This window comes from Leucoraja erinacea, chromosome 9 (genome assembly GCF_028641065.1).
Source record: "Leucoraja erinacea ecotype New England chromosome 9, Leri_hhj_1, whole genome shotgun sequence".
In the NCBI taxonomy this organism is placed as follows: Eukaryota; Metazoa; Chordata; class Chondrichthyes; order Rajiformes; family Rajidae; genus Leucoraja; species Leucoraja erinaceus.
The window spans coordinates 54,833,695-54,859,652 of NC_073385.1; the positions used below are offsets into that span (position 1 = coordinate 54,833,695).

The 25,958-nt window shown below is 48.0% G+C and overlaps 1 protein-coding gene across 1 annotated transcript in view; it reads left to right on the forward strand.

Moving 5' to 3' along the window:
• Window positions 1-2,676: 2,676 nt before the first annotated feature.
• LOC129700397 (kunitz-type protease inhibitor 1-like) overlaps window positions 2,677-25,958 on the forward strand; it is an 84,406-nt gene continuing 61,124 nt past the window's right edge. The window contains exon 1 of the mRNA XM_055640846.1: window positions 2,677-3,196. Within this exon, the coding sequence (XP_055496821.1) occupies window positions 2,758-3,196 (439 nt within the window). The 5' untranslated portion in view covers window positions 2,677-2,757. The remainder of the gene's footprint in view (window positions 3,197-25,958) is intronic.

Here is a 25,958-nt window from a genome sequence, read left to right on the forward strand (position 1 = left end):
GGAGTGGGGATGGGGACTGAGGACTGGGACTGGGGACTGGGGAGGGGGGAGTGGGAGTGGGAATGGGAGTGGGAGTGGGGGTGGGGGCGGGGAACTGGGGACTGGGGAGGGGGACGGGGGACTGGGACTGAGGACTGGGACTGGGGACTGGGGACTGGGGACTGGGGACTGGGGAGTGGGGACTGGGGACTGGGGACTGGGGACTGGGGGACTGGGACTGGGGACTGGGACTGGGGACTGGGACTGGGGGGAGACTGGGGACTGAGGACTGGGGACTGGGACTGAGGACTGGGACTGGGGACGGGGACTGGGACTGGGGACTGGGGATGGGGGACTGGGGACGGGGACTGGGACTGGGACTGGGGACTGGGGATGGGGACTGGGGACTGGGGACTGGGGACTGGGGACTGGGGACTGGGGACTGGGGGACTGGGGACTGGGGACTGGGGACTGGGGACTGGGGACTGGGGACTGGGGACGGGGACTGGGGACGGGGACTGGGGGACTGGGGACTGGGGACTGGGGACTGGGGACTGGGGACTGGGGACTGGGGACTGGGGACTGGGGACTGGGGACTGGGACTGGGGACTGGGGACTGGGACTGGGGGACTGGGACTGGGGACTGGGGACTGGGGGACTGGGGACTGGGGGGACTGGGGACTGGGGGGACTGGGGACTGGGGACTGGGGACTGGGGACTGGGGGACTGGGGACGGGGACGGGGACTGGGGACTGGGGACTGGGGACGGGGGACGGGGACTGGGGACTGGGGACTGGGGGACGGGGACTGGGGACTGGGGACTGGGGACTGGGGACTGGGGACTGGGGACTGGGGGACTGGGGACTGGGGACGGGGACTGGGGACTGGGGGGGACGGGGACGGGGGACTGGGGACGGGGGACTGGGGACTGGGGACTGGGGACTGGGGACTGGGGACTGGGGACTGGGGACTGGGGACTGGGGACTGGGGACTGGGGACGGGGACTGGGGGGACTGGGGACGGGGGGGACTGGGGACTGGGGACTGGGGACGGGGACTGGGGACTGGGGACTGGGGGACTGGGGACTGGGGACTGGGGACTGGGGACTGGGGACTGGGGACTGGGACTGGGGACTGGGGACTGGGGACTGGGGACTGGGGACTGGGGACTGGGGACTGGGGACTGGGGACTGGGGACTGGGGACTGGGGACTGGGGACTGGGGACTGGGGACTGGGGGGGACTGGGGACTGGGGACTGGGGACGGGGACGGGGACTGGGGACTGGGACTGGGGACTGGGACTGGGGACTGGGGACTGGGGACGGGGACTGGGGACTGGGGACTGGGGACGGGGACGGGGACTGGGGACGGGGACGGGGACTGGGGACGGGGACTGGGGACTGGGGACTGGGGACTGGGGACTGGGGGACTGGGGACTGGGGACGGGGACTGGGGACTGGGGACGGGGGACTGGGGACTGGGGACTGGGGACTGGGGACGGGGGACGGGGACTGGGGACTGGGGACTGGGGACTGGGGACTGGGGACTGGGGACTGGGGACTGGGGACTGGGATTGGGGACTGGGGGGGACTGGGACTGGGGACTTGGGGATTGGGGATTGGGGACTGGGGACTGGGGACTGGGGACGGGGGACTGGGGACTGGGGACTGGGGATTGGGGATTGGGGATTGGGGGACTGGGGGACTGGGGACTGGGGACTGGGGATTGGGGATTGGGGACTGGGACTGGGGATGGGGATGGGGATGGGGATGGGGACTGGCGACTGGCGACTGGGGGGATTGGGAGAGGGACTGGGAGGGGGACTGGGGGGACTGGGGACTGGGGACTGGGAGGGGGACTGGGGACTGGGGACTGGGGACTGGGAGGGGACTGGGAGGGAGACTGGGGACTGGGGACTGAGGACTGGGACTGGGACTGGGGACTGGGACTGGGGACTGGGGACTGGACTGGAGTGGGGACTGGGAGTGGGACTGAGGACAGAGACTGGGGACTGGGGACAGGGACTGGGAGCTGGGACTGGGAGGGGGACTGGGGACTGGGACTGGGACTGGGACTGGGGACTGGGGACTGGGACTGGGGACTGGGGACTGGGGGACTGGGGACTGGGGACTGGCACTGTGGGAGTGGGGACTGGGAGTGGGACTGGGAGTGGGACTGGGGACTGGGGACTGGGGACTGGGGACTGGGACTGGGACTGGGGAGGGGGACTGGGGACTGGGGACTGGGGACTGGGGATGGGGATGGGGGATGGGGACTGGGGGACTGGGGGAGTGGGGACTGGGGAGTGGGACTGGGGACTGGGGACTGGGGACTGGGGACTGGGGAGTGGGGACTGGGGAGTGGGGAGTGGGGAGTGGGGAGTGGGGAGTGGGGACTGGGGAGTGGGGACTGGGAGTGGGGACTGAGGAGTGGGAGTGGGACTGGGGAGTGGGGAGTGGGGACTGGGACTGGGGAACTGGGGAGTGGGGAGTGGGGAGTGGGGAGTGGGAGTGGGAATGGGGACTGGGACTGGGAGTGGGACTGGGACTGGGAGTGGGAATGGGGAGTGGGAGTGGGAGTGGGAGTGGGAATGGGAATGGGAATGGGGACTGGGACTGACGCCGGGTGCAGGGGATGTCCTGCTTTGGGATGAGCCGGGCTGGGCTGGGCTGGGTGTTGTGTTACACTTCCTGTCGAGTGTGCAAGCCGCTGTATTTCCGCATTCACCTGTGGCTCCGGGCAGCGAGCGCCTCACACCTCAGCCAACTCCGCCCGGGACATGGAGCTCCCTCGCCCGCCGCCCCTCGCCCTGCTGCTGTTCCCGCTGCTGCTGCTGCTGGTCCCCGGCTGCCGGCCCCTCGCCTCCAACCCCCAACAGTGCCTGGCCAAGTACGAGCTGGGCCGGGGGGACTTCGTGCTGGACACGGACGACTCGGTGGCGGCAGGGGCGTCTTTCCTCAGCTCCCCCAACGTGAGCCGCGCCCGGGACTGTGTGCTGATGTGTTGCCGCAGCCACGGCTGCAATGTGGTTCTGCTGGAGGATGTGAGCGGGCCACCCCGGGCAGACCCCACACTCCGGCACATCAAGGGCTGCTTCCTCTTCAACTGCCTCTACAACCAGGAGTATGTCTGCAGGTTCTTCAGGAGAGTGGGCTTCAGCAACTTCATCCTCAAGGAGGTCTACAAGGAGTACCTCAGGCCCAGGTCACCTGGCGCAGGTAACACAACCGCAGGCACCCACCCCTCTGCCCTGCCTCCCTCCCTCCCTCAAACCACTTCACCCCCTGCCTTGACCCCATGCTCTGCTGCCCACCTGCCCTCCCCCTTTTCACCCCCTCCCCCCTTCACCCCCTCCCCTGTTCCATCCTGCCTTGTCTCCCCCCCTCCTTCACCCACTGCCTTCATCCACTGTTCTGCCCTATTCCAGACCACCCCCTCTCTGCCCCCTGCCCTGCCACTCCCTCGACTTCACCCCTTGCCCAGATTTGCCAGATCTCACCCCCTGTCCCCCTGACTTTATCCCCTGTCTTGCTCCCCACACTCTGCCCCCCCCCCCCACCAGTCAATCCAGTGCTTTTGTTGTGTGATCTTAGTTGTTGGACTGGAAATGTGGAAACAAATTTGCATGCAGGAAGGGTTCCATATGTGGCATTGGGTGTTGATCTGATGTTGGATTTTAATGTTATCTGAGGGGTAGAATGCAGATATAAGAAATTGTAGATGTTGTAATCTGGAACAAAAGAGTAACTGTTCTGATATGGGTTCTGCACACAAAACATGGGCTGTAGTTCTACCTCCACAGATGAACTACTGAGTTTGTCCAGCTCTTTTACCCTTTGAAATAATGCCCTTGCATTTTACAAATGAAAATTTCAGGTGGCTGGAAATCTGAAATAAAATAGTAAGATTAAACGAGAACTTACCAGTTTGAAGTTGGATCTGTATTTTATGAGGAATTACGATGAGGGATTACGTGAAGAACCCGCTGAGTGCGCATGCGCGGCATACTTCCAAGCAGCGGTGTGGAATCACAGATAGACACAGTTATTTGAAGTAAACATAGTAAAGAAAAGGAGATCAGTTATTAATTTGATCCATACAATGAGGGCGGGAGCGGAGGGCACGTAATCCCTCATCGTAACTCCTCATAAAATACAGATCAAACTTCAAACTGGTAAGTTCTCGTTTAATCTTACAATTTTACTTCGGAGTCACGTGAGTGACTAGGTGAAGACTTCAAAGCTCGTTGATTTCAAACCGTGTAACTGTTTTATTTCACTCACTGCCGAAGTTCTTGAGGGAGGAAGTGTTATCGTAATCAACCAATGAATCTGTTTTTCGAGAAACAAAAAAGGTATTTATTAACAATAACAAAATAAATTGCTCCCCCGGGCTTGAATCAAATATTTGCAGCTTGTAATATTTTCTCTGCAAATAAATCAGGTTTCGTCAACGGCTTGTTATACAAAATTCTGAATGTGGATTCCCTCGACCATTCTGCTGTATTGAGAATATGGTCAACCGGTACGTCCATTCTCTCGGCCGTTGATGTAGATGCTGCCCTAGTGGAATGAGATTTAAATGTATTAGTATCTATTCCGGCAACCTTCAGTACCTGTTTGAGCCATCTTGAAATGGTTTGGCTCGATACCCGGCCATGAGGTTTCTTATGGCTGACCCATAAGGCTTTTTCACTCCCTCTGATATTGTGGGGTGTGTCTATGTAATGTTGTAGATGGGTCACGACACACAACCGTGGCTCTGGTGGGTAGGCCCGGAATACCACTACTGAATTAGCTGTTCCTGGCCTGCTTTGTTTCACCAGACACTGTATGATGAATGTGATCTGATCTGGGGTGGTCACCATGTTGTCCAGCCTCAACTTGTGTAGTGACTGGACCCTCTGAGGGAATACAAGTGCCATCAGCATGAGCGTCTTTAGTGTAGCTTGCTCGAGGCCGAGGGATCTGGCTGGTGGCCATTCCCTGAGGTATGTCAGGACCACACTGATATCCCAAATATGGGTATACCTGGGCTTAGGGGGCTTGATATTGTAAATGCCCTTCATCAGTTTTAACACCAGTGGATGGGATCCCATCGCCTGTTGTCCTGGTGCTGGTTTGAGATAAGCAGACAGAGCACTCCGCGCTGTGTTGATGGCACTGTAGCTGATCCCTTCATTGTGGTGTAGATAGGCCAGGAACTCCAGTACATTGGTGGCTGTGGCTGTTTCGTACGTTGTCCCTGTTTCCTGGCAGTACTTCTCCCATTTTTTGATGCTGGTTAAGTACTGCCTCTTGGTGGATGTTCGAAGGGATGCCGACATGGTGGTGATGGTTTGTTCGGACAATCCCAGTTCCAGGTAAGGTCTGTTCAAAACCTGCAACCCAGGAGTTTAATTTTCTCATGGCATGGGTGGCTTATGCCTGATACTGGGTGAGTTAATAATCCTGGATCACTGGGAAAAACCATTGGTGATTCAACCACCATGTCATGCAGAACTGGGAACCATGGCTGTGTAGGCCAGTCGGGCACCATCAAAATACCAGAAGCAGAGTCCATCTGTATTTTGCGAAGTACCCGACTGATGAGGCAGAAGGGAGGGAAAGCATAGAAGAAGAAATTTCCCCAATCCAGCGTGAAGGCATCTACCGCTGCTGCCTCTGGGTCTGGTTCCCAAGCGACATACATAGGTACCTGGTGATTTAGCCTTGATGCAAATAAATCGATATCTGGCGTTCCATATTGCTTAATAACTTTAGCAAATACTTTAGGGTTCAACATCCATTCGATGTTGTCATTGAATTTGCGTGACCTGGTGTCTGCCACTTTGTTTAGCTTACCTGGTAGGTAAGTAGCTGATAGCCAAATATGTCTTTCGACACACCATTGCCAAATCATGTTGACTAATTTGTCGCATGATAATGATTTTATGCCGCCCATATGGTTAATATAAGCCACCACCGTAGTATTATCAATTTATAACCGAACATGCAAGTGCTGCATATTAGATACATATGCTTTTAAACCATAAAAGGCGCCCACCATCTCTAGATAGTTAATGCCCAGTGTAAGTAGTAATGATGACTCTAGGTTAGTCCATCTACCACCTGTGCTGGATATGGAGTTAGTCGCTCCCCAGCCTTGAGCACTGGCATCTGTTTGGATAACTAACGTAGGGTTAGTGATGATGATAGGGCTGAAACGATGCCAAACGTTTTCTGCTCACCACTGTAGCTCTGATATTGCTTCAGTAGGTAATTTCATGACACGATCATAGTGACCTGTGTGTCGTTTTAGTGCCTGTACCTTTGCTCTTTGTAAATTTTGATAGTGCAAAGGTCCGAATTGTGTAGCCGGAAATGCTGCTACCATTTTCCCTATTACTCTTGCTACTTGTCGAATAGTTGGCCGCTCATTGACCATTAAATTGTTGCATGATTGTGTCAATTCAACCATTTTTGCCTTTGGCAAGGTAACAGTCATATGGACTGAGTTAATTGTAAAGCCCAGGTAGTCCATGATAGTGGATGGCTTCAACTTAGATTTATCTGGATGTAGGACGAACCCCAGAGTTTCAAGGAGCTGTTTTGTAGCTGATTCTGCTGCCACAGCCAATTTCATCGTTTTTCCTACTATCAGAATATCATCCAGATATGCCATGACAATATGTCTTTGTTTTCTTAGTATTGCCATGGCTGGTTTCAATATTTTGGTGAATAATCTTGGGGCTGAAGTTAGCCCATTGGGCAATGCTTTGTACTGCCATTACTGCCCCATCCAGATAACATTTAGGTATCTGCGATGATCCTTGTGTATGGGTACTAGACAGTAAGCATTTTTAAGATCAATGCTTGCCATGAATTATCATTTGGAAATCAGTTGTTTGGCAGTAACAAATGTCTCCATTTTGAAATATATATACTTAACAAACTTATTTAGTGATGTTAAGTCAATGATGATGCGACATCCACCATCTTTTTTGGTTTTAGTGAATATATTCGATACAAATTCCAAAGGTTCATGTTTGGTCTTTTCGATGACCCCCTTTGTGATAAGTCTCACCAGTTCAGCTTGTCCCTCACGTTTCTCTTTGACGGAGGGAGAAAATACCCTTTGGGACCAATGTTGAACTAGCGGCGATTTTTCTGACATGAACTGTATTTTATATCCACTAATGTTGTTGAGTATATACTTGTCACTCGTGACAGTATCCCATGCTTCTTTAAACAAGTGTAATCTCCCCCCTGTTAGTAAAGAACCCTTATTCTGTATATGCTGGCAGGAACCAGACCCACCTACCTCCATGGTTATTGGCGTTTCTTCTGTTTTCTCATGTTCTTGAAGGATTTGCTTGTCTGACGTGCTGGCGATGTTGGGGGGTGGCGCATTTTCCATGGGGTCCGCTCTGGGCCCTGATCTAAAAAAGATCTTTGGGGATAAAATGCGGTCCCCGAGCTTTCACCAGTCCCATATTGAGGACGTCGACTGGTGGATGCCGTGGGGTGCTGCCGCTTGGGTATTGTAGGTCTTGGTTTGCTCGTCCCGGGGCCTGCCCTCATGAGGCCGAAAGTTTTCGATGCTTCCTCCATGTCCCTCAGTTTCTTGGTGAGGTCCTTCCCAAATAACAGAGCGTCCGTCTCTGCAGCTGGGGCTCTGCACAACCCAGCAAATTTGGGATTGAGGGCAGGTCTTATGATTTCCCGCCGGAGGTTATTGATTTCAAACTGAGTGTTGCACATCAATGCCAGTACATCCTGCTGGCAGGTATCCATCTCCGTGCTTTCCACAGAACGAGCAAAGGCTGTGATGGCCGACGTCAGGAGCCTTAGGATCCGCTGTAGCTTGAGTTCATGGTTACGAATGTGTGACCCCACGTGCCCCCAGATTTGGCTGTTCACAGTCAGCACTCTGAGGGCCTCACAGTTCTCTGGTGTTGTGTAAAGATCTAGCGTCTCAGAAAGCACCTTCTCCTGCAAGGGCTTATTCGAAAGTTGATTTATGCTGGCCGCCATTTTCGGTTCCAGCGGTCTTCCAGCACGTGGGGTTGCTACATAGCTCCACCACACCCAGCAGCTCTTCCTGCTCCTGCACCCCTTGCATACTCCCGATCTCGTCCGCCAGCCCCTGTTCCAGCCCAGCCCTGGTCACCAATGCTAGCCTCCAGTGATGAGGGAGCAGAGGGCAGTGCACAAGACACTGTGGAGGAGGTGCCTGACCTTCCTCTGCGAGAACGCTCTTTCTGCGTATCCCGCTGGAGCATCTGCTCCAAGAGCTGTTGCATGCAGCTCAGGCGGCTGTCTCTTCTCCGTTTAGGTGGAGACATGTCCCCGTCCGACGAATCGGAAATCACCGGCCGGTATTTTTTCCCCGTCCGCTGTTCAGGCATTAGCGGGACTGGGCTTGGTTCGGTGTCGGGGATGGCAGAGCGCTCTATGAGCGGTCCTGCCGCCTGTTACTGCCCCCCTGAGATTGAACGCTCCTCTGGTGGAGTTCAGCGGGGGGCAGTTCTCTTCGAGAGCTTTTTCTTGAGTGCACTCATTTCTGTAAGCAGAAAACACACACACAACTCTCCTTCTCCGTTAGACTCCTTTCCACACCTCAGTGTACTTACCTAACGGTCCGTTTTTTAAACTGCAGCGGGAGAGCCTAACTCCAGCTGCCGCCGCTGTTGCACTGCTGGCGTAATGCCGCGCATGCGCACTCAGAGGGTTCTTCACGTAGTCACTCACGTGACCCCGAAGTAAAATCAAATAATGCTGGAAACACTCAGCGAGTTAAGAGAAACAATTGATGTTTGTAGTCTGAAACCCTTCATCAGAACTCGGTTATCTGAGTTAGAGGAGATGGTGGTAGGAACAAAGGGAAATGTCTCTGAAACAATGAATGTGGGAGAGTCTTCTAAGACTCGAGGTCATAGCCTTAGAATTAAAGGACATTCTTTTAGGAAGGAGATGAGGAGAAATTGTTTGTCAGAGGGTGGTGAATCTGTGGAATTCTTTGCCACAGAAGGCTGTAAGAGGCCGTCAGTGGATATTTTTTAAGGCAGAGATAGATAGATTCTTGATTAGTACGGGTGTCAGAGGTTATGGGGAGAAGGTGGGAGAATGGGGTTTGGAGGGTGAGATAGATTAGGCATGATTGAATGGTGGAGTAGACATGATGGGCCGAATGGCCTAATTCTACTCCTAACACTTATGACTTACAACATGGGATGGGTAAAACTATTTGTCTTTTATTGGGATTTTCTAGTTCACTAGAGGGGGCATTTGCACCCATGTTGACTTGAGGTACCACATCTGACAGTGCAGACTGGCAGCACTACACTGAAACCTCGACTATGTGTTGTGGCAGGGATATGAGCCTGAGACTATCTTCTCCGGGTCCCTGCCACTCAGCCAAGGTGCTACTTCTTTTGTGGACATGTTGATGAGGGATGGGTATTAACCTAAATGGTGGCTGACAGTTTAGTTTAGGGAGACAGCACGAAAACAGGCCCTTCGGCCCACCAAGTCCGCGCTGACCGGTGATCGCCCCGTACATTAGCACCATCCTACACAATAAGGACAATTTGCAATCATACCCAAAGCCAATTAACCTACAAACCTGTACGTCTTTGGAATGTGGGGGGGGGGGGGGGGAACTGGGGCATCCGGGGAAAACCCATGCGGTCACAGAGAGAACGTACAAACTCTGTACCAACAGCACCCATAATCAGGGTTGAACCTGGATCTGTGGCGCTGTAAGGCAGCAACTCTACCGCCACGCCCCTGTGCCGCCCCTCAGTTCAGTTCAGATCAGTTTAGTTCATGATTGTCACGTATACCGAGGTACAGTGGAAAGCTCTGTTGACAGTGTGGAACTCTGCATGTCAAAGAAAATAAACTGCAATAAATGTTTGGAGAGGGGGCTGTTCTGCTGGAAACCAGCCAAGACTTTGTGACTGAATAGCCTCCAAGGTCTTTATCAGAGGCCTTGACCATCAAGACCAGGTTTATTATTTAAAGAAGTAAATTTAAAGAATGAAGGAAAAACATGGAAAATGTTGGAACTACTCAATAACTTGTCAAAGATTATCTGTGTAAAGAGAAATAGTTAACAAATCAGGTTTTACTTATCCATCAGTTGTGGTTGATTTTGATTTGAATCTGTAATTTCAGTTTTTTGGTTAATTCTTAACTCCCTTCTCTGCATTTTGATGAAAGGTTTGCAAGAAAGAACATTTATGAATAACATATTTTGAATTATGCATTTCACTTGCATTACTAATTGAAGTTAACCTTGTGTGGACGGACACACAAGAAACTCCAGTTGCTGGAATCTTGAGCAGAACACAACCTGTTGGAGGAACACAGTGTGTCTGGCACCATTTGTGGAGGAGATGGACAAAAGACAATTTAGGTTGGGACACTTCAGTCTGAAGAAGATCCTGCCTGACCTGCTGGGTTTATTTACACCTCTTGTATGTTTGGTTCACAGTTTCTGTCAGCGGAGCACTGGGGTGACAATAAACGCAGCTGAGGAGGGTGATTATTAATGTACAAGGGCACATGATTAATGTAGCACCACTACATTTCTTTCTGGTGTGAAACCATAATAATAATAATAATAAATGTTATTTATGGGCGCCTTTCAAGAGTCTCAAGGACACCTTACAAAAATTTAGCAGGTAGAGGAGAAACATGTAAGGGGGATGAAATAAATAGTAGAGACATGACTAGTACACAAAGTAAATACAGAATTCAATACAAAACACAGTATGAGGCAATTAATGCACAGATGAAAAGGGACGGCACGTGGGGCTAAGGATAGGCAGAGGTGAAGAGATGGGTCTTGAGGCGGGACAGGAAGATGGTGAGGGGCACGGAATTGCGGATCAGTTGGGGGAGGGAGTTCCAGAGCCTGGGAGCTGCCCTGGAGAAGGCTCTGTCCCCAAAACTGCGGAGGTTGGACTTGTGGATGGAGAGGAGACCAGCTGATGCGGATCTGAGGGACCGTGATGGTTGGTAGGGGGAGAGGAGGTCAGTGAGATATGGGGGGGCCAGATGGTGGAGGGCTCTGTAGGTGAGGATCAGGATTTTGTAGGTGATCCGGTGGGAGATGGGAAGCCAGTGAAGTTGTTTGAGGACTGGAGTGATGTGATGCCAGGATTTGGTGTGGGTGATGAGTCGGGCGGCTGCGTTCTGGACCAGTTGGAGTCGGTTGATGTAGGTGGAGCTGATGCCAAGGAGAAGTTGCAATAGTCCAGTCGGGAGGAGATGAAGGTATGGGTAAGTCTTTCAGCAGCGGGCGGTGTGAGAGAGGGTCTGAGTTTGGCGATGTTGCTGAGATGAAAGAAGGAGGTTTTAATGACATGGCGGATGTGAGGCTCAAGGGAGAGGGTGGAATCAAAGATCACGCCAAGGTTGCGGGCCTGGGGAGATGGGGAGACAGTGGTGCCGTCGATGGTGAGAGTGGGGTTATTGATTTTGCTGAGTGTGGCTTTGGAGCCTATGAGGAGGAATTCTGTCTTATCGCTGTTGAGTTTGAGGAAATTCTGTTGCATACAAACCATGACTGTACCATCTCAATGCCTTGCACAAGATGTGTGAGTGGATTGTCCTTGGGCAATGAAGTTTCAAATTGCTAAAGAACACAGCATGTTGAACGGGTAGCAAGTTCTGTCGCTCAGTGTAATGTGAAAAGCTTAAAGGACAAACCAAGTGGTGGTTCAATATTGATAATACTTCCAGTTTTTTAATTGGATAATCAGCGAATGTTACTTAAATGGTGTCAGTGTAGTCTATGAAATATCTTTCAATGTGTCAAAAGAGCTGTCAGTCTCCTAGAAGGACCCAGCAAATCTTCAGAGCCATTGAATAAACTTCATTGAATATGGCAGCCAATTTGGACATTGCGATATCTTAAACACAGAAACAAGTTAATTATCCAAGTCTCTTTTTTGTGAGATACTGTGTTGTGGGGAAGCTAGAGTGTTAGTATAGATTAAATAATCTGTTCAATGAACAGAGGCTATCTTCTCAGTGTAGGAGGGAACTGCTATTTACACCAAAGATAGACACAAAATGCTGGGGTAACTCAGCAGTTCAGGCAGCATCTTTGGAGAAAAGGAATAGGTAATGTTTTGGGTCGAGACCCTTCCTCTCCACTAATAGTCAGGGGAGAGGGAAACTAGAGGTATGGAAAGGTACAGAACTTTGTAGGTGAGGAAACATGTATCGAATGTGTAGATACACCTGTTGGTGATAGGAGAATCAGAATTGCGTTAATGGGCACATAAGAGAAAATAGATTCTGAGGCAGGTTGAGTTGGGCAAGGGGATTGCTCTGAGACACTAGGATAGACTCAATAGGCTGAATGGGCTTCTGCCATGTTGCAAAAAGATATGAGAATACATAAGAAAAATGTAGGAAGACTGAAGTCTTTTTTTTTTCAGCAAAGAATTGGTTTAATATGGAACTTCAAAATTGTGAATGGGTTTGTTCAGAAGACTGCAAACAAATGCTCAACTTGTAGCAAACTCAAAATTAGAGGTTATTAATTAAAGGATCCAAAATTAGAGGTTATAGATTAAAATCGAAGAGGGAACTCAGAAGAAACCCTGTGATGAGAGTGAAACCTGCTGTCACAGTTGAAGTGAGTATCGTGGAATCACTTAAGGGGGAAGTTATATTGGTTTACGAAGCAGAAATGAATGAAAATATTTTCATTTTCATGATCCTCTTTTGTGACTTATTTTAGAACATTTTAAACCAAAGGATGTGCTTTTGAAATGCAGACACGAGAATCAGCAAATGCTGGAATGTTGGGCACAGCACAAAATGCTGGAGAAACTCAGTGGCCAGGCAGCATCTGTGGAGGGAATGGACCGACAATGTTGTAGGTCGGAACCTTTTTCAGGCTCGAGAGATCGGAGAACCTCTGGGTTTCTTCTTTGATTTATTAATTACTTCCTTATATTTATATTTATGGCCTCTTTAAAAAAAAAAAAAAGTGGGCATACTTTGAAGAGATTTTGCAGTGGAGCTGTAAAATGGAGACACATGAAACTCGGATGCTGGAATCTTGAGCAAAAAACTCAGCAGGTCAGACGGCATCTGTGGAGGAAATAGATAGATGACGTTTCGGGTCAGGACCCTTCTTCAGACTTTGAAATGTAGTCAGTGAAGGGAATGGCAGGCTGATTTTGGTAAGCATGCTCACATAAAGAGTGATGAAATCATTGAACAGATGTAGTGAGCTTGGTTGTGTGGTGTATATTGGTCAGCTTGGCTGACTGATTCCCTGCTTTTGTTCCACATAGCTTGGTGGGGCCCAGTATGACCACCAGTGGGATGAATGGTGCTTTGGCCTTAATCATCCGATCTAAGAATGCTATTGAGCTCCTTCAATATTTCAATGGGCACGAGCCTGGATTAGGTGCCCAAGTCTTTGGAGTGTTGGCACTGTGGAACAAGTCACTAAAAGTCACTAATGCAGCACTTAGTCTGTGGAACAGCATCCCCCTTCTCATCAGAACTGCCCCCTTCATCGACTCCTCTAAGTCTAGACTTAAAACCTATTTCTACTCACAAGCGTTTCTTGAGGTCCTCTGAGGGAGCGCTGTAAACAGTTTATGTATGTATTGTTAGATCTGTGTACCATTGTATGTAGCATGTTAGTACCTGCACTGATGTAAAGCACTTTGGTCAACGAGAGTTGTTTTTAAATGTGCTATAGAAATAAAATTGACTTGACTTGACTTGAATCCTGTATTCAGATTCAAGATTCAGATTCAATTTGAAAGAAGCTGTTCCTCAACCTGCTGGTTCGGCAACGGAGAGACCTGTAGCGCCTCCCGGATGGTAGGAGGGTAAACAGTCCATGGTTGGGGTGAGAGCAGTCCTTGGCGATGCTGAGCGCCCTCCGCAGACAGCGCTTGCTTTGGACAGACTCAATGGAGGGGAGCGAGGAACCGGTGATGCATTGGGCAATTTTCACCACCCTCTGCAATGCCTTCCGGTCGGAGACAGAGTATTATATTTAGGTTCCACAACTGCATGTGAATTAAGAGATTTTGAGTTTGATATGATGGTTTCTCTCTGACTGGAATCATTTAGTTGTTTCCTACCGATTTGTGTCCAGCTTCCTTCCATTCTCCCCGATATTCCTTTGTCCCATAGATTGTTGGCAGTCGTGCAGCTTTGATTATTGGTAATGCATTAAGACCACAAGTCTTTTGACTACAGCCTTGCATTTCTGCTCCCACTGGGTTAACAAGGGAAAAGATTTGTTTCCTCTGGCAAGATCCAGCTGAGGGAAGTTGGTGCGCTGGGTAAGAATTTAATTGTCTTTTGAGTTATATTGCTTGGGTTAAAAAGATAGCCAATGAATCCATGTTGCCATCTTTATATTTTGAATTTCCTAATGGCGTAGAAGGAGTCTATTCAGCCCATCGAGAGGATGGAGAGAATGAGGAAATGAGGACAAAGATGATTGAGCTATAGAAATCGTACAAGGATGTAAAGGCACATATATATCCATGCAATCACACTTTTACCTGGCTACAAGCCACTGCTGGATCTGCCTGAACTAATTGGTGTAATAGTTATTCCTTCATGTGCTGTGAGTTTGTAGTTGGCTCCTGTATAGCATCAAATGGTTGATGTCATTTGTCTCTGTAATCGATGGCTGTTTGGGAATGGGAAAAATAATATAAATCGTGAAAACCATGCAGCCTTTTCCCATACTCAGTGTAAACTTCAGAAAAGATTATCTTTTGTTTGTTTGGAGATCAAAATGTTTTACCTGACTACCCGGATTTTGGAAGTGGACCTTGTGTGTCTCCTCTCAACAAGGCTTAATTACTTTATTTTGTCTTCGAGCCCAGACCTAGGCTCAGTACCTGGTGGCTTAACATGTCTAGAGCACTGGACTCTCAGATTTCCATGCACCCATGCATCATACAAGAATGATCCCAGGAATGAGTAGGTTAACCTATGATGAGCGTTTGTCGGCACTATGCCTGTACTCGCTGGAGTTTAGAAGAATGTGGGGGGACCTCATTGAAACATACAGAGTAGTGAAAAGCTTGGATAGAGTGGATGTGGAGAGGATGTTTCCACCCATGGGAGAGTAGGTCATAGCCTCAGAATTAAAGGACGTTCTTGTAGGAAGGAGATGAGGTGACATTTATTTACAGAGGGAGGCGAATCTGTGGAATTCTTTGCCACAGAAGGCTGTGGTGGCCAAGTCAGTGGATATTTTTAAAATAGAGATAGATAAATTATTGATTAGTACAGGTGCCAGAGGTTATGGGGAGAAGGCAGGAGAATGGGGTTAGGAGGGAGTGGTAGATCAGCTATGATTGAATGGCAGAGTAGATTTGATGCAGCGAATGTCATAATAGTGCTCCTATCACTTATGACCTTGTGACCCTAACATTCTGTATTAAGCTCAGCCTTAGATTTGGAATGATAATTGATCTTGCATATCACGTGAACATTGGACATTTGTGTTTAGTTTATATTTACATATACCGAGGTGCAGTGATAAGCCTTTGTTGCATGCTAACCAGTCAGCGGAATGTCTACATGATAACGATCGAGCCATCCACAGATACATGATAAAATGAATAACGAATGGCTTTAGTGCAAGATAAAACCAGTTAGGTCCAACCAAAGATAGCCCAAAGGTCTCCAATGAGGTGGATAGTAGTACAGCACTGCTCTGCAGTTGTGGTGGGATGGTTCCGTTGCCTGATAACAGCTGGGAAGAAATTCTCCCTGAAGCATTTTGATTCAACAGGTCCAGAACAAGGGGCAACAGTTTAAGAATAAGGGGGAAATCTTTTAAGACCAAGATGAGAAAAACATTTTTCACACAAGTGAACATTTATTGTGAGGATTTGACCTGTTCCCTCGGAAAGGGACAGTTGGTTGTGGTGCTGCAGTTGGATTATGTGAATATCCCTGTAGTTATTGCCCTTTGCAGAAGCCTCCTCACCCAAGACTTTGAAAGCAGTTGCACTTCTCTCAAAATGTAAATAGAACATAAAACATTGCAGCACAGCATTGCATGTGCTAATGAACATACCCGAATGTCTGAATGTCTGAAGAAGGGTCTCGACCCAAAACGTCACCCATTCCTTCTCTCCAGACATGTTGTATGTTGCTCTGACTTACTCAGCATTTTGTGTCTATCTGCAGCACAGAAACAGTCCCTTCAGACCACAATATCTGTGCCGAACATGATGCAAGGTTAAACTAATGTCCCCTGCCTGCATGTGATATACCCCTGCATTCCCTGCATATTTGTGAGCCTATCCAAAAGCCTTTTAAATGCCACTATTGTATCTGCCTCCACCACCATCCTTGGCAGCACATTCCAGACACCCACCAGTCCCTGTGTAAAAACGAAACTTGCCCCACACATCTGCTTCGAACTGAGCCCCTCCAATAAAGCTATGCTCTCTATGACATTTGCACCCTGGAATAAATATTCCTTCTGGTCACCTTATTTATGCTAGGGTCAGCCTTCTTTGGAGTTTGACCAGATGATCAAAAAGGAAAAGTGATTGATTTCCAAGTCAGGATAAATTTGAAGAGGAATTGCCATGTGCTAATGAATCATGTTCCCTTCAAATATTGCGGGGTGGTAGAGGATGCAGATTTAGAGTTATAGCGTCAGACAGCATGAAAACAGGCCCTTCGGCCTAAATTGTCTACAACGAGCAACATGCCCATCTGCACTAGTCCAACGTGCCTGCGTTTGATCCATATCCCTCTAAATCTATCGTATTCCTGTACCTGTCCATATGTCTTTCAAACGTTGTGATAGTACCTGCCTCAATGACCTCCTCAGGCAGCTCGTTTTATATACTTACCACCCTTAGTGCAAAAAAAAAAAAAGCTCCTCGGGTTCCTGGCAACATCCTCGTAAATCTTTCCTTCACCCTTTCCAGCTTAACAACATCTTTCCTATAACAAGGCGACCGAAACTGAACACAATACTCCAAATGTGGCCTCACCAATGTCATGTACAACTGTAATATGACCACCTAAATACTATAATATTTTGACAGAAGCAGGCCAATGTGTCTAAAGCCTTCTTGAACACCCTATCTACCTATTATGCCACTTTCCAGAAACTATGTGCCTGCCATTCCTGTGTAGGTCCTGCCCTGGTTAGATTTCCCAAAATACTACTCCTCACACTTCTCTGTAGTAAAATCCATCAACATTTCCTCACCCACCTGCCCAACCGATCACGATCCTGCTGCAAATTTTGACAACCATTTTCACTATCTACAATACCACCCACTTTAGTTACATCGGTAAACTTGCTTATCATACATGAAACGTTCTCATTCCAAATCATTGATATAGATGACAAATAGCAATGGGTCCAGCTCGGAACCCTGACGCACGCCACTAGTTGCAGGCCTCCAGTCCGAAATGCGCCCTTCCACCATCACACTCTACTTTTTTCCATGAAGCCAGTTTTCTATCCAGTCGGCTAGCTGTCCTTGGATCCCATGCGATCTAGCCTTCCAAAGTAGCCTACCATGTGGAACCTTGTCAAATGCCTGGCTGAAATACAACAGGATATGGCAGATGCTGTTAAAGAAATCTTGGCAAGCTATGGAGCACTCCTTGGTGGTGATGCTGGGCAATAGTGTGTGTGAGTAGTGGCGGGAGCTGACATGTCAAGTGGAGATAGGTTGACAGTCTACATGGTATTGAGTTTCATGAATGATGATATGTATACATGTATAGTGACAATAAATGGCATATCATCATATCATATATATCATATAATGGCCGCCAGTTCAGGCAATTGGAGTTGCTTTGTGAAGCCAGGATATCCAGTCTACGACTTGCTCTTGAGGTTGTTGGGTTTACATGGCTACTCAAGATAAGCTTACGGTTAATGGTGAAGGAACTAAGGAGTAGTAATGCCATTGAATGTTAAAGATGAGTAGGTCATCAGACTTTTGCTGATGATGGTCATTGCTTGGTCTTTGTTGTTTGGTCTTGCCGTCTGCATAAACAGATTGTTCTGCTGCCTGAGGAATCAGTCTGAAGAAGGGTCTTGACCCAAAACGTCACAATTTCTGCTCTCCATAGACACTGCCTGTTCTGCTGAGTCGCTTCAGTTTTTGGTGTCTATCTTGAGGGATTATAATGTTGTCCTGAGGCAGAAATGATCGACAGCCATTAAGCACACACTTCACAGGTTCGTGCACTACGCTTTAGGAGCAACATTAGGCCACTTGGCCTATTAAATCAATGACGCCATTCAATCATAGTTGATCTATCCCAACCCCATTCTCCCTGCCTTCGCCCCATAACCCCTGACCCCCGTACTAATCAAGAATCTGTCTATCTCTGCCTTAAAAATATCCATTGACGGCCTCCACAGTCATCAGTGGCAATAAATTCCACAGATTCGCCACCCTCTGACTAAAGATGTCCTCTTTTTCAAGGAATGCCACAGGCAGCAGAGTGCATTTTACACTTATTTACCATTAAATGGTTAGCCAAGGTTCGTTTAGTTTAGGGAAACAGGCCCTTCGGGCCAGCGGGTCCGTGCTGACCAGTGATCCTCGCACATTAACACTATTCTACATCCACTAGGGACAATTGTGACAGTTACCTAACCAATTAACCTACAAACCTGTACATCTTTGGAATGTGGAAGGAAACCGAAGATCTAGGAGTAAAAACCCACACAGGTCACGGGCAGAACGTACAAACTCCGTACAGAGAGCACCCGTAGTCAGGATCAAACCCGGGTCTCCAACGCATGTTCGCTGTAAGACAGCAACTCTACCGCTGCACCACCGTGACTGTGGCAACCGATGCCACATTTGATCAAACGCGACCTTGGTGTCAAGGGCAGGTTCTCCCATCGCATCTTTAGGGTTCACCTCTTTGGCCTACAATTAGATAAACACAGTGGTGAATTCTTGCAAACTCAAACTGTACATTGGTGATCAGTTTCTTGGTGTAGGCACTGTTTGATGGCACTGCAAGCCATAGACTGGATATTTTGGCTGTCCAAAGCCACTCCTGTTGCCTGAACTGACAGCAGATTCATCACTGTGTCTACCATTATATGTTGGGGCGTCTTGGGCCTGACTAGATTTAACCAGCTTTTTATGGACACAACTTATTGGGATAATTTTCCACATTGCCACGTAAACGACAATTGTGCAGCTGCATTGGACTTTCATGACGAGTCTAGACTAGTTCTGCAACACAAGTATTGAATACTCAACCTAGATTCTGCCTGGTCCCTTTGCCTGCAGTGTATCCATAGCTATTTCTTGGTAATATGTAGTGAATTGAATGGACTGAAGTGCAAATGTGATGGTTGGGATATCATGGGGATAGACTGATATGCGTTTCTTCCAAGTAGAAACATAGAAACATAGAAATTAGGTGCAGGAGTAAGCCATTCGGCCCTTCGAGCCTGCACCGCCATTCAATATGCTCATGGCTGATCATCCAACTCAGTATCCCGTACCTGCCTTCTCTCCATACCCCCTGATCCCCTTAGCCACAAGGGCCACATCTAACTCCCTCTTAAATATAGCCAATGAACTGGCCTCAACTACCCTCTGTGGCAGAGAGTTCCAGAGATTCACCACTCTCTGCGTGAAAAAAGTTCTTCTCATCTCGGTTTTCAAGGATTTCTCCTTTATCCTTAAGCTGTGACCCCTTGTCCTGGACTTCCCCAACATCGGGAACAATCTTCCTGCATCTAGCCTGTCCAACCCCTTAAGAATTTTGTAAGTTTCTATAAGACCCCCCCTCAATCTTCTAAATTCTAGAGAATTTATTCCAGAGAAGTATTGTTCCATATGAGTGGAGCTACTGCCCCATAGCTCCAACGGCCTGGGATTGAACCTGACCGCTGGTGCAAAGTTTGTGGAGTTTGCAAGTTCTCCCTGAAAATGTGTAGCGTCCTTCTGTCCCAAAGACGGGGAGACCAGTCGGTTAATTGGCCACTAAAAGATCCCATGAGTCGGTACGCGAGTGGAAGAGGGATTTGTGGGTGAGTTGGGGGAATGCAGAGAGAATGATGTGGGTTTAGTGTAGAATTAATGTAAATGGGTGCTTGATGGTTTGTGCGGTCAATGAGCATAAGACTTGTTTCCATGCACTTATGATTTATGAAGCGGCACAGATTTCTCATCTGAGAGAGTGCGGGGGGGGGGGGGGGGGGGGGGGTGTATTGGTGGTAAGATTCTTTGCCCGTGATTGATTTCCTAAGATTATAGTGTTTGTTGGGGACACTGCTTCAGACAGTGCTTCTCCTTCCTGAGTACACTGTTGAGCGACCATTTACACTGGGATAGTCCCGTTGATGGAACATAGAAACATAGAAAATAGGTGCAGGAGTAGGCCATTCGGCCCTTCGAGCTTGCACTGCCATTCAATATGATCATGGCTGATCATCCAACTCAGTATCCCATACCTGCCTTCTCTCCATACCCCCTGATCCCTTTAGCCACAAGGGCCACATCTAACTCCCTCTTAAATATATCCAATGAACTGGCCTCAACTACCTTCTGTGGCAGAGAATTCCACAGATTCACCACTCTCTGTGTAAAAAATGATTTTCCCATCTCGGTCCTAAAAGACTTCCCTCTTATTCTTAAACTGTGACCCCTTGTTCTGGACTTCCCCAACATCGGGAATAATCTTCCTGCATCTAGCCTGTCCAACCCCTCAAGAATTTTGTAAGTTTCTATAAGATCCCCCCTCAATCTTCTAAATTCTAGCGAGTACAAGCCGAGTCTATCCAGTCTTTCTTCATATTAAAGTCCTTGCCATCCCAGGAATCAGTCTGGTGAACCTTCTCTGTACTCCCTCTATGGCTTTCCTCAGATTAGGGGACCAAAACTGTACGCAATATTCCAGGTGTGGTCTCACAAAGACCCTGTACAACTGCAGTAGAACCTCCCTGCTCTTATACTCAAATCCTTTTGCTATGAATGCTAACATACCATTCGCTTTCTACACTGCCTGCTGCACCTGGAACATGGAACATGGCGTACCCAGGGATCGTTTAGTTTTTTTAGTTTAGAGATACAGTGTGTAGCAATGTTACAAAATTCTGAGATTTTAGAAAATCAATTAGCAATTTATCCCATCAGATAAAGCATAAAAAGAAGTTTAATTTGACACCTAATTCACTTTCAAATCTTCAGTATTAAAAATTTTATGGCCATTTTCATACTCATAATTTAGCATCTTGTTCCCTATTGCTTTTCCATTGACCTAACACAAAAGCTGTGATCAAGGACAGTCAAAAGCCCATAACTTAAAAAAAAATTAAGAGAACTGAAAGAAAATTTCAGTAATTATAGATTGAAGCATTCTGAAACAAATATGAAACAACCTTACTTGGATGACCTGAATTTAAAGCATATAATTAGTTAGTTACCCAATTGTAGCTAATTACAAAATTCAATTACTAGATCTAAACATCTATCCATTTCTTAAGATAAGATTTACATTTTAATATAGCCTGTGTCCAAATAACATTCACACAAGAATTCACAATATAACATGATTTTTAAATCTCATTGTCATGGATTTATAGGCCAAATGGAAGGAATTTAGTGTTTAATTCCTGTAAATTAATGGCCATTTTAATTACCTTGCAAGTGGGTTTTTGAGGAACGCGATCATTTGGAACGTTGCAGTTGCGGTGAATTTAAACCCCTTATCGGCAGGAAAAATGCTGCCGGTTCGTATGGGTCCTAAATCACCGTTTCGCCACGTAAAATCTGGATTAAAGGCATCCAAAGAAGCAAGTTTATACATAAAATAAACGGCTTTCCTTTACCTGTCCCGTACGTGAAATCCGCACCCGTTGTCGGCGTTGACGGCTTTAGAAACTGATTTTTAAATTACTCCAGTGATGAAATTGTCGGGCAATTTAAAAAAAAAAAATTCACAGAACGGCCGTCGAACAATTCTTCAGCAAAAGCTTACACTCCGAGAAAATATATCCAGGACAGGTAGGAGAAAAAACGCATTTTAACCCCGCCCCCCCCGCCCCTCAAAGGCGCCAATGTCGTGCACACGGCTAGTGGCAGAACTGCAGCGCCGCTGAAGGTAAGTTTTGTAACATACCTACAGTGTGGAAACAGGCCCGACACACTGAGTCCGTGCCAACCAGCGACCCTCGCACACAAACACTATCCGAGGGACAATTTACACTTACACCAAGCCAATTAGTCTACAAACCTGTACGTCTTTGGATTGTGGGAGGAAACCGGAGCTCCCAGAGGAAACCCACGCGGGTCACGGGGAGAGCGTTCAAGCTCCATACAGACAGCACCTTTAGTCAGGATCGAGGGCCGGGTCTCTGGCGCCGTAAGGCAGCAACTCTGTGCGACCATGCAAGATAGGACATTAGTCAGAGATAAATAAACTGTTTGTGAAACGCTTTTCCCAATTTATGCCCTCGTCCTCGAGGCTCCAATGAAACTTTTCTTGACATGTTCAAGTCCACTGATTGGGTTCTCATTGTGACTTTGATGGATTTGAGTCATAATATCATACAGAATGGTGAATGGACCCTTCAAACCAACTTGTGGATGCAACCAAGATGCTCCATCTGAGCTAGTCACATTTACATGTGTTTGGTCCATATCCCTCTCATTCTTTCCTCTCCACATATCTGTTAAAACATCTTTTAAATGTTGTTACTGTACTTGTCTCAACGACTTCCTCAGGCAGCTTGGTCCACACACCCTCTGTGTGGAAAAGTTGCCCCTCAGATTCCTCCTAAACCTTTCCCCTCCAGTTTAAACCTGTAACCAATTTGATTTAATCTCTGGATTATGTTATTGCTAGTCTATTTTAATGTAACCATGGCACGGCGAGTAGAGCCACTTCCTCGCAACGTTGGAGACCAGGTTCAATCCAGATCACAGTTCCTGTCTGTGTGTAGTTTGTATGTTCTCTCTGTGACCGAATAGGTTTCCTCTGAGTCCTTCACTTTCCTTCAACATCACTGAGATGTGTGGTTGGTGGGTTAATTTGAGATGTAATTTGCATCAAGGACAGTGATAGAATCTTGAGAAAGATGATAGAATGGATAATGAATGAGATTAGTGCAAAGATGTCACGAAACAAGATAGATAGATAGATAGATAGATAGATAGATAGATAGATAGATAGATAGATAGATAGATAAATACTTTATTAATCCCCTTTTCAGGGAAATTCAGATGTCCTTGCAGCACACTAATAAAAATACAATGTAACATTAAAGAAGAAATTTAACATTAAAACATAACAAACATCCCCCCACAATGGCACAAAGTCCAGTCAACGTCCCCTGTCCACCCATGGTCGGGCCTATTGAGGCCTCCGCAGTTGCCGCTACGGCGGACCGATGTTTCAGGCCCTCTCCCGGGTGATAGTGCTCTGGCGTCGGGAGAATCCTCTCAGCGGCTTGGGATACCTGGAACAGCCGCTTCCTTACTGGAGACCACGGCTTCCAAAGCCAACAGGCCGCGCTGGACGGAGCTCCAACACTGGCGATCTCGGCAAGAGATCCCAGGCTCCGCGATGGCAAAGTCAGCGCCGCTGGCCGCTCCACAGACCCGCAGCTCCGCGATGTTCCAATTGGCGGACCCAGACACCGGAGCTACAGCGCCGCGACCCCGGCAAGGCATCGCCCGCTCCATGATAGCGCCCCAACGCTGTGCCGCCACCGAAGCCGTGGTTCTGGCCGCTCCCCTCAGGAAAAGCCGCTCCAGACCCGATGGTTGGCCACGAGAACGGATCGAAGATGCTGCTCAGAGGAAATCTGCCTCTCCGACCAGGTAGGGACTAAGAAAAGCAGTTTCCCCCTTTACCCCCCCCCCCCCACACACATAAAAAGACTAGACCCCCAGCAACATACTAAAATTTTTTGAAAAGAAGTGGAAAAAAATGGACAGCTGCAGGACAGGCAGCCATACAGGACAGCGCCCCCTAGGTTGTCATATGTCCTGAAACGGAACAATGAAATTCTCACTTGCAGCAGCATAAACACTCTTTAAACACAATAATGAACGGAAAAACGTGTGTGTGTCTGTGTCTCAAACAATAATAGTGCCCTCAATTCTATGTGGTTATTATTTGGAGGTTGTCGTGTTTAATAGCCTGATGGTTGTAGGGAAGAAGCTGCTCCTGAACTTTGTTTCCGGCTCCTATACTTTCTTCCCGATGGCAACAGTGGATGAGAGTGTGGTCAGAGTGGTTGGCACAGACTGAGTGGGCTGAAGGGCCTGTTTACCATCCCTCAATTACTCTAACTTTGTGACACTACGACCCCACCCTGCGTCTGATCTCGCCACTTTTTAAGAGTTTCGTTTATTGCTGCAATGTGAACATAGGTAGACAAACAGGCGATTGGAGGTGTGGAAATCCTAGCAATATATGTCCTCCACAAACAGGTTACAGCATGGGAGAGCAATAGATTTCCAAACAGTGTGGGGTTTGGGATTATTTTTGGCACCATTCCTGCTTATTCCCCATGTAGTCTGGCTCAGAGAACACTGACAGAGAAGGTTCACCAGACTGATTCCTGGGATGTCAGGACTTTCATATGAAGAAAGACTGGATAGACTCGGCTTGTACACGCTAGAATTTAGAAGATTGAGGGGGGATCTTATAGAAACTTACAAAATTCTTAAGGGGTTGGACAGGAAGATTATTCCCGATGTTGGGAAGTCCAGACAAGGGGTCACAGTTTAAGGATAAGAGGGAAGTCTTTTAGGACCGAGATGAGAAAATCATTTTTTACACAGAGAGTGGTGAATCTGTGGAATTCTCTGCCACCGAAGGTAGTTGAGGCCAGTTCATTGGCTATATTTAAGAGGGAGTTAGATGTGGCCCTTGTGGCTAAAGGGATCAGGGGGTATGGAGAGAAGGCAGGTATGGAATATTGATTTGGATGATCTGCCATGATCATATTGAATGGCGGTGCAGGCTCGAAGGGCTGAATGGCCTACTCCTGCACCTATTTTCTATGTTTCTATGTTTGAGGCTTCATGGAGGTCTCATTCACAGCCTTTGTGTCTCCTGTATCTTCTCGTCTTCTCCTGCATCAAACTCTCTGCTCGTCGTTCCCATGCTTCTGACTTTAAATCCCCAAATAGAACAGGCTGCCTTTTCCTTTGGAAATATGCGGTATTTTAGCATTAGCTGTTTTCAAATCCCCCACCTCGGGAATCTCCACCCTTGCCAATCCTAGATGCAGGAAAAATGTTTCCCATGTTGGGGGAGGCCAGAACCAGGGGTCACAGTTTAAGAATAAGGGGTAGGCCATGTAGGACTGAGATGAGGACAAACATTTTCACCCAGCAAGTCAAGTCAAGAGAGTTTATTGTCATGTGTCCCAGATAGGACAATGAAATTCTTGGTTTGCTTCAGCACAACAGAATATAGTAGGCATGAATACAGAACATATCAGTGAGTCCATATACCATTATATAAATATATACACACATCAATAAATAGACAGATAATGGTCTATTAATGTTCAGAGATTTGTTTCAGATGAATTTAATAGCCTGATGGCTGTGGGGAAGAAGCTGTTTCTGAACCTGGATGTTGTAGTCTTCAGGCTCCTGTGCCTTCTACCTGAAGGTAGCAGGGAGATGAGTGTGTGGCCAGGATGGTGTGGGTCCTTGATGATGCTGCCAGCCTTTTTGAGGCACCGACTGTGATAGATCCCCTTGATGGTAGGGAGGTCAGAGCCGATGATGGACTGGGCAGGGTTTATTACTTTTTATAGTCTTTTCAGAGAGTTGTGAATCTGTGGAATTTGCTGCCACAGAAGGCAGTGGAGGCCAATTCACTGGATGTATTCAAGAAAGTTAGATTTAGCTTTTAGGACGAATGGAATCAAGGGATGTGGGGGTAAAGCAGGAACGGGGTGCAGATCTTGGATGATCAGTCACGATCATATTGAATGGTGGTGATG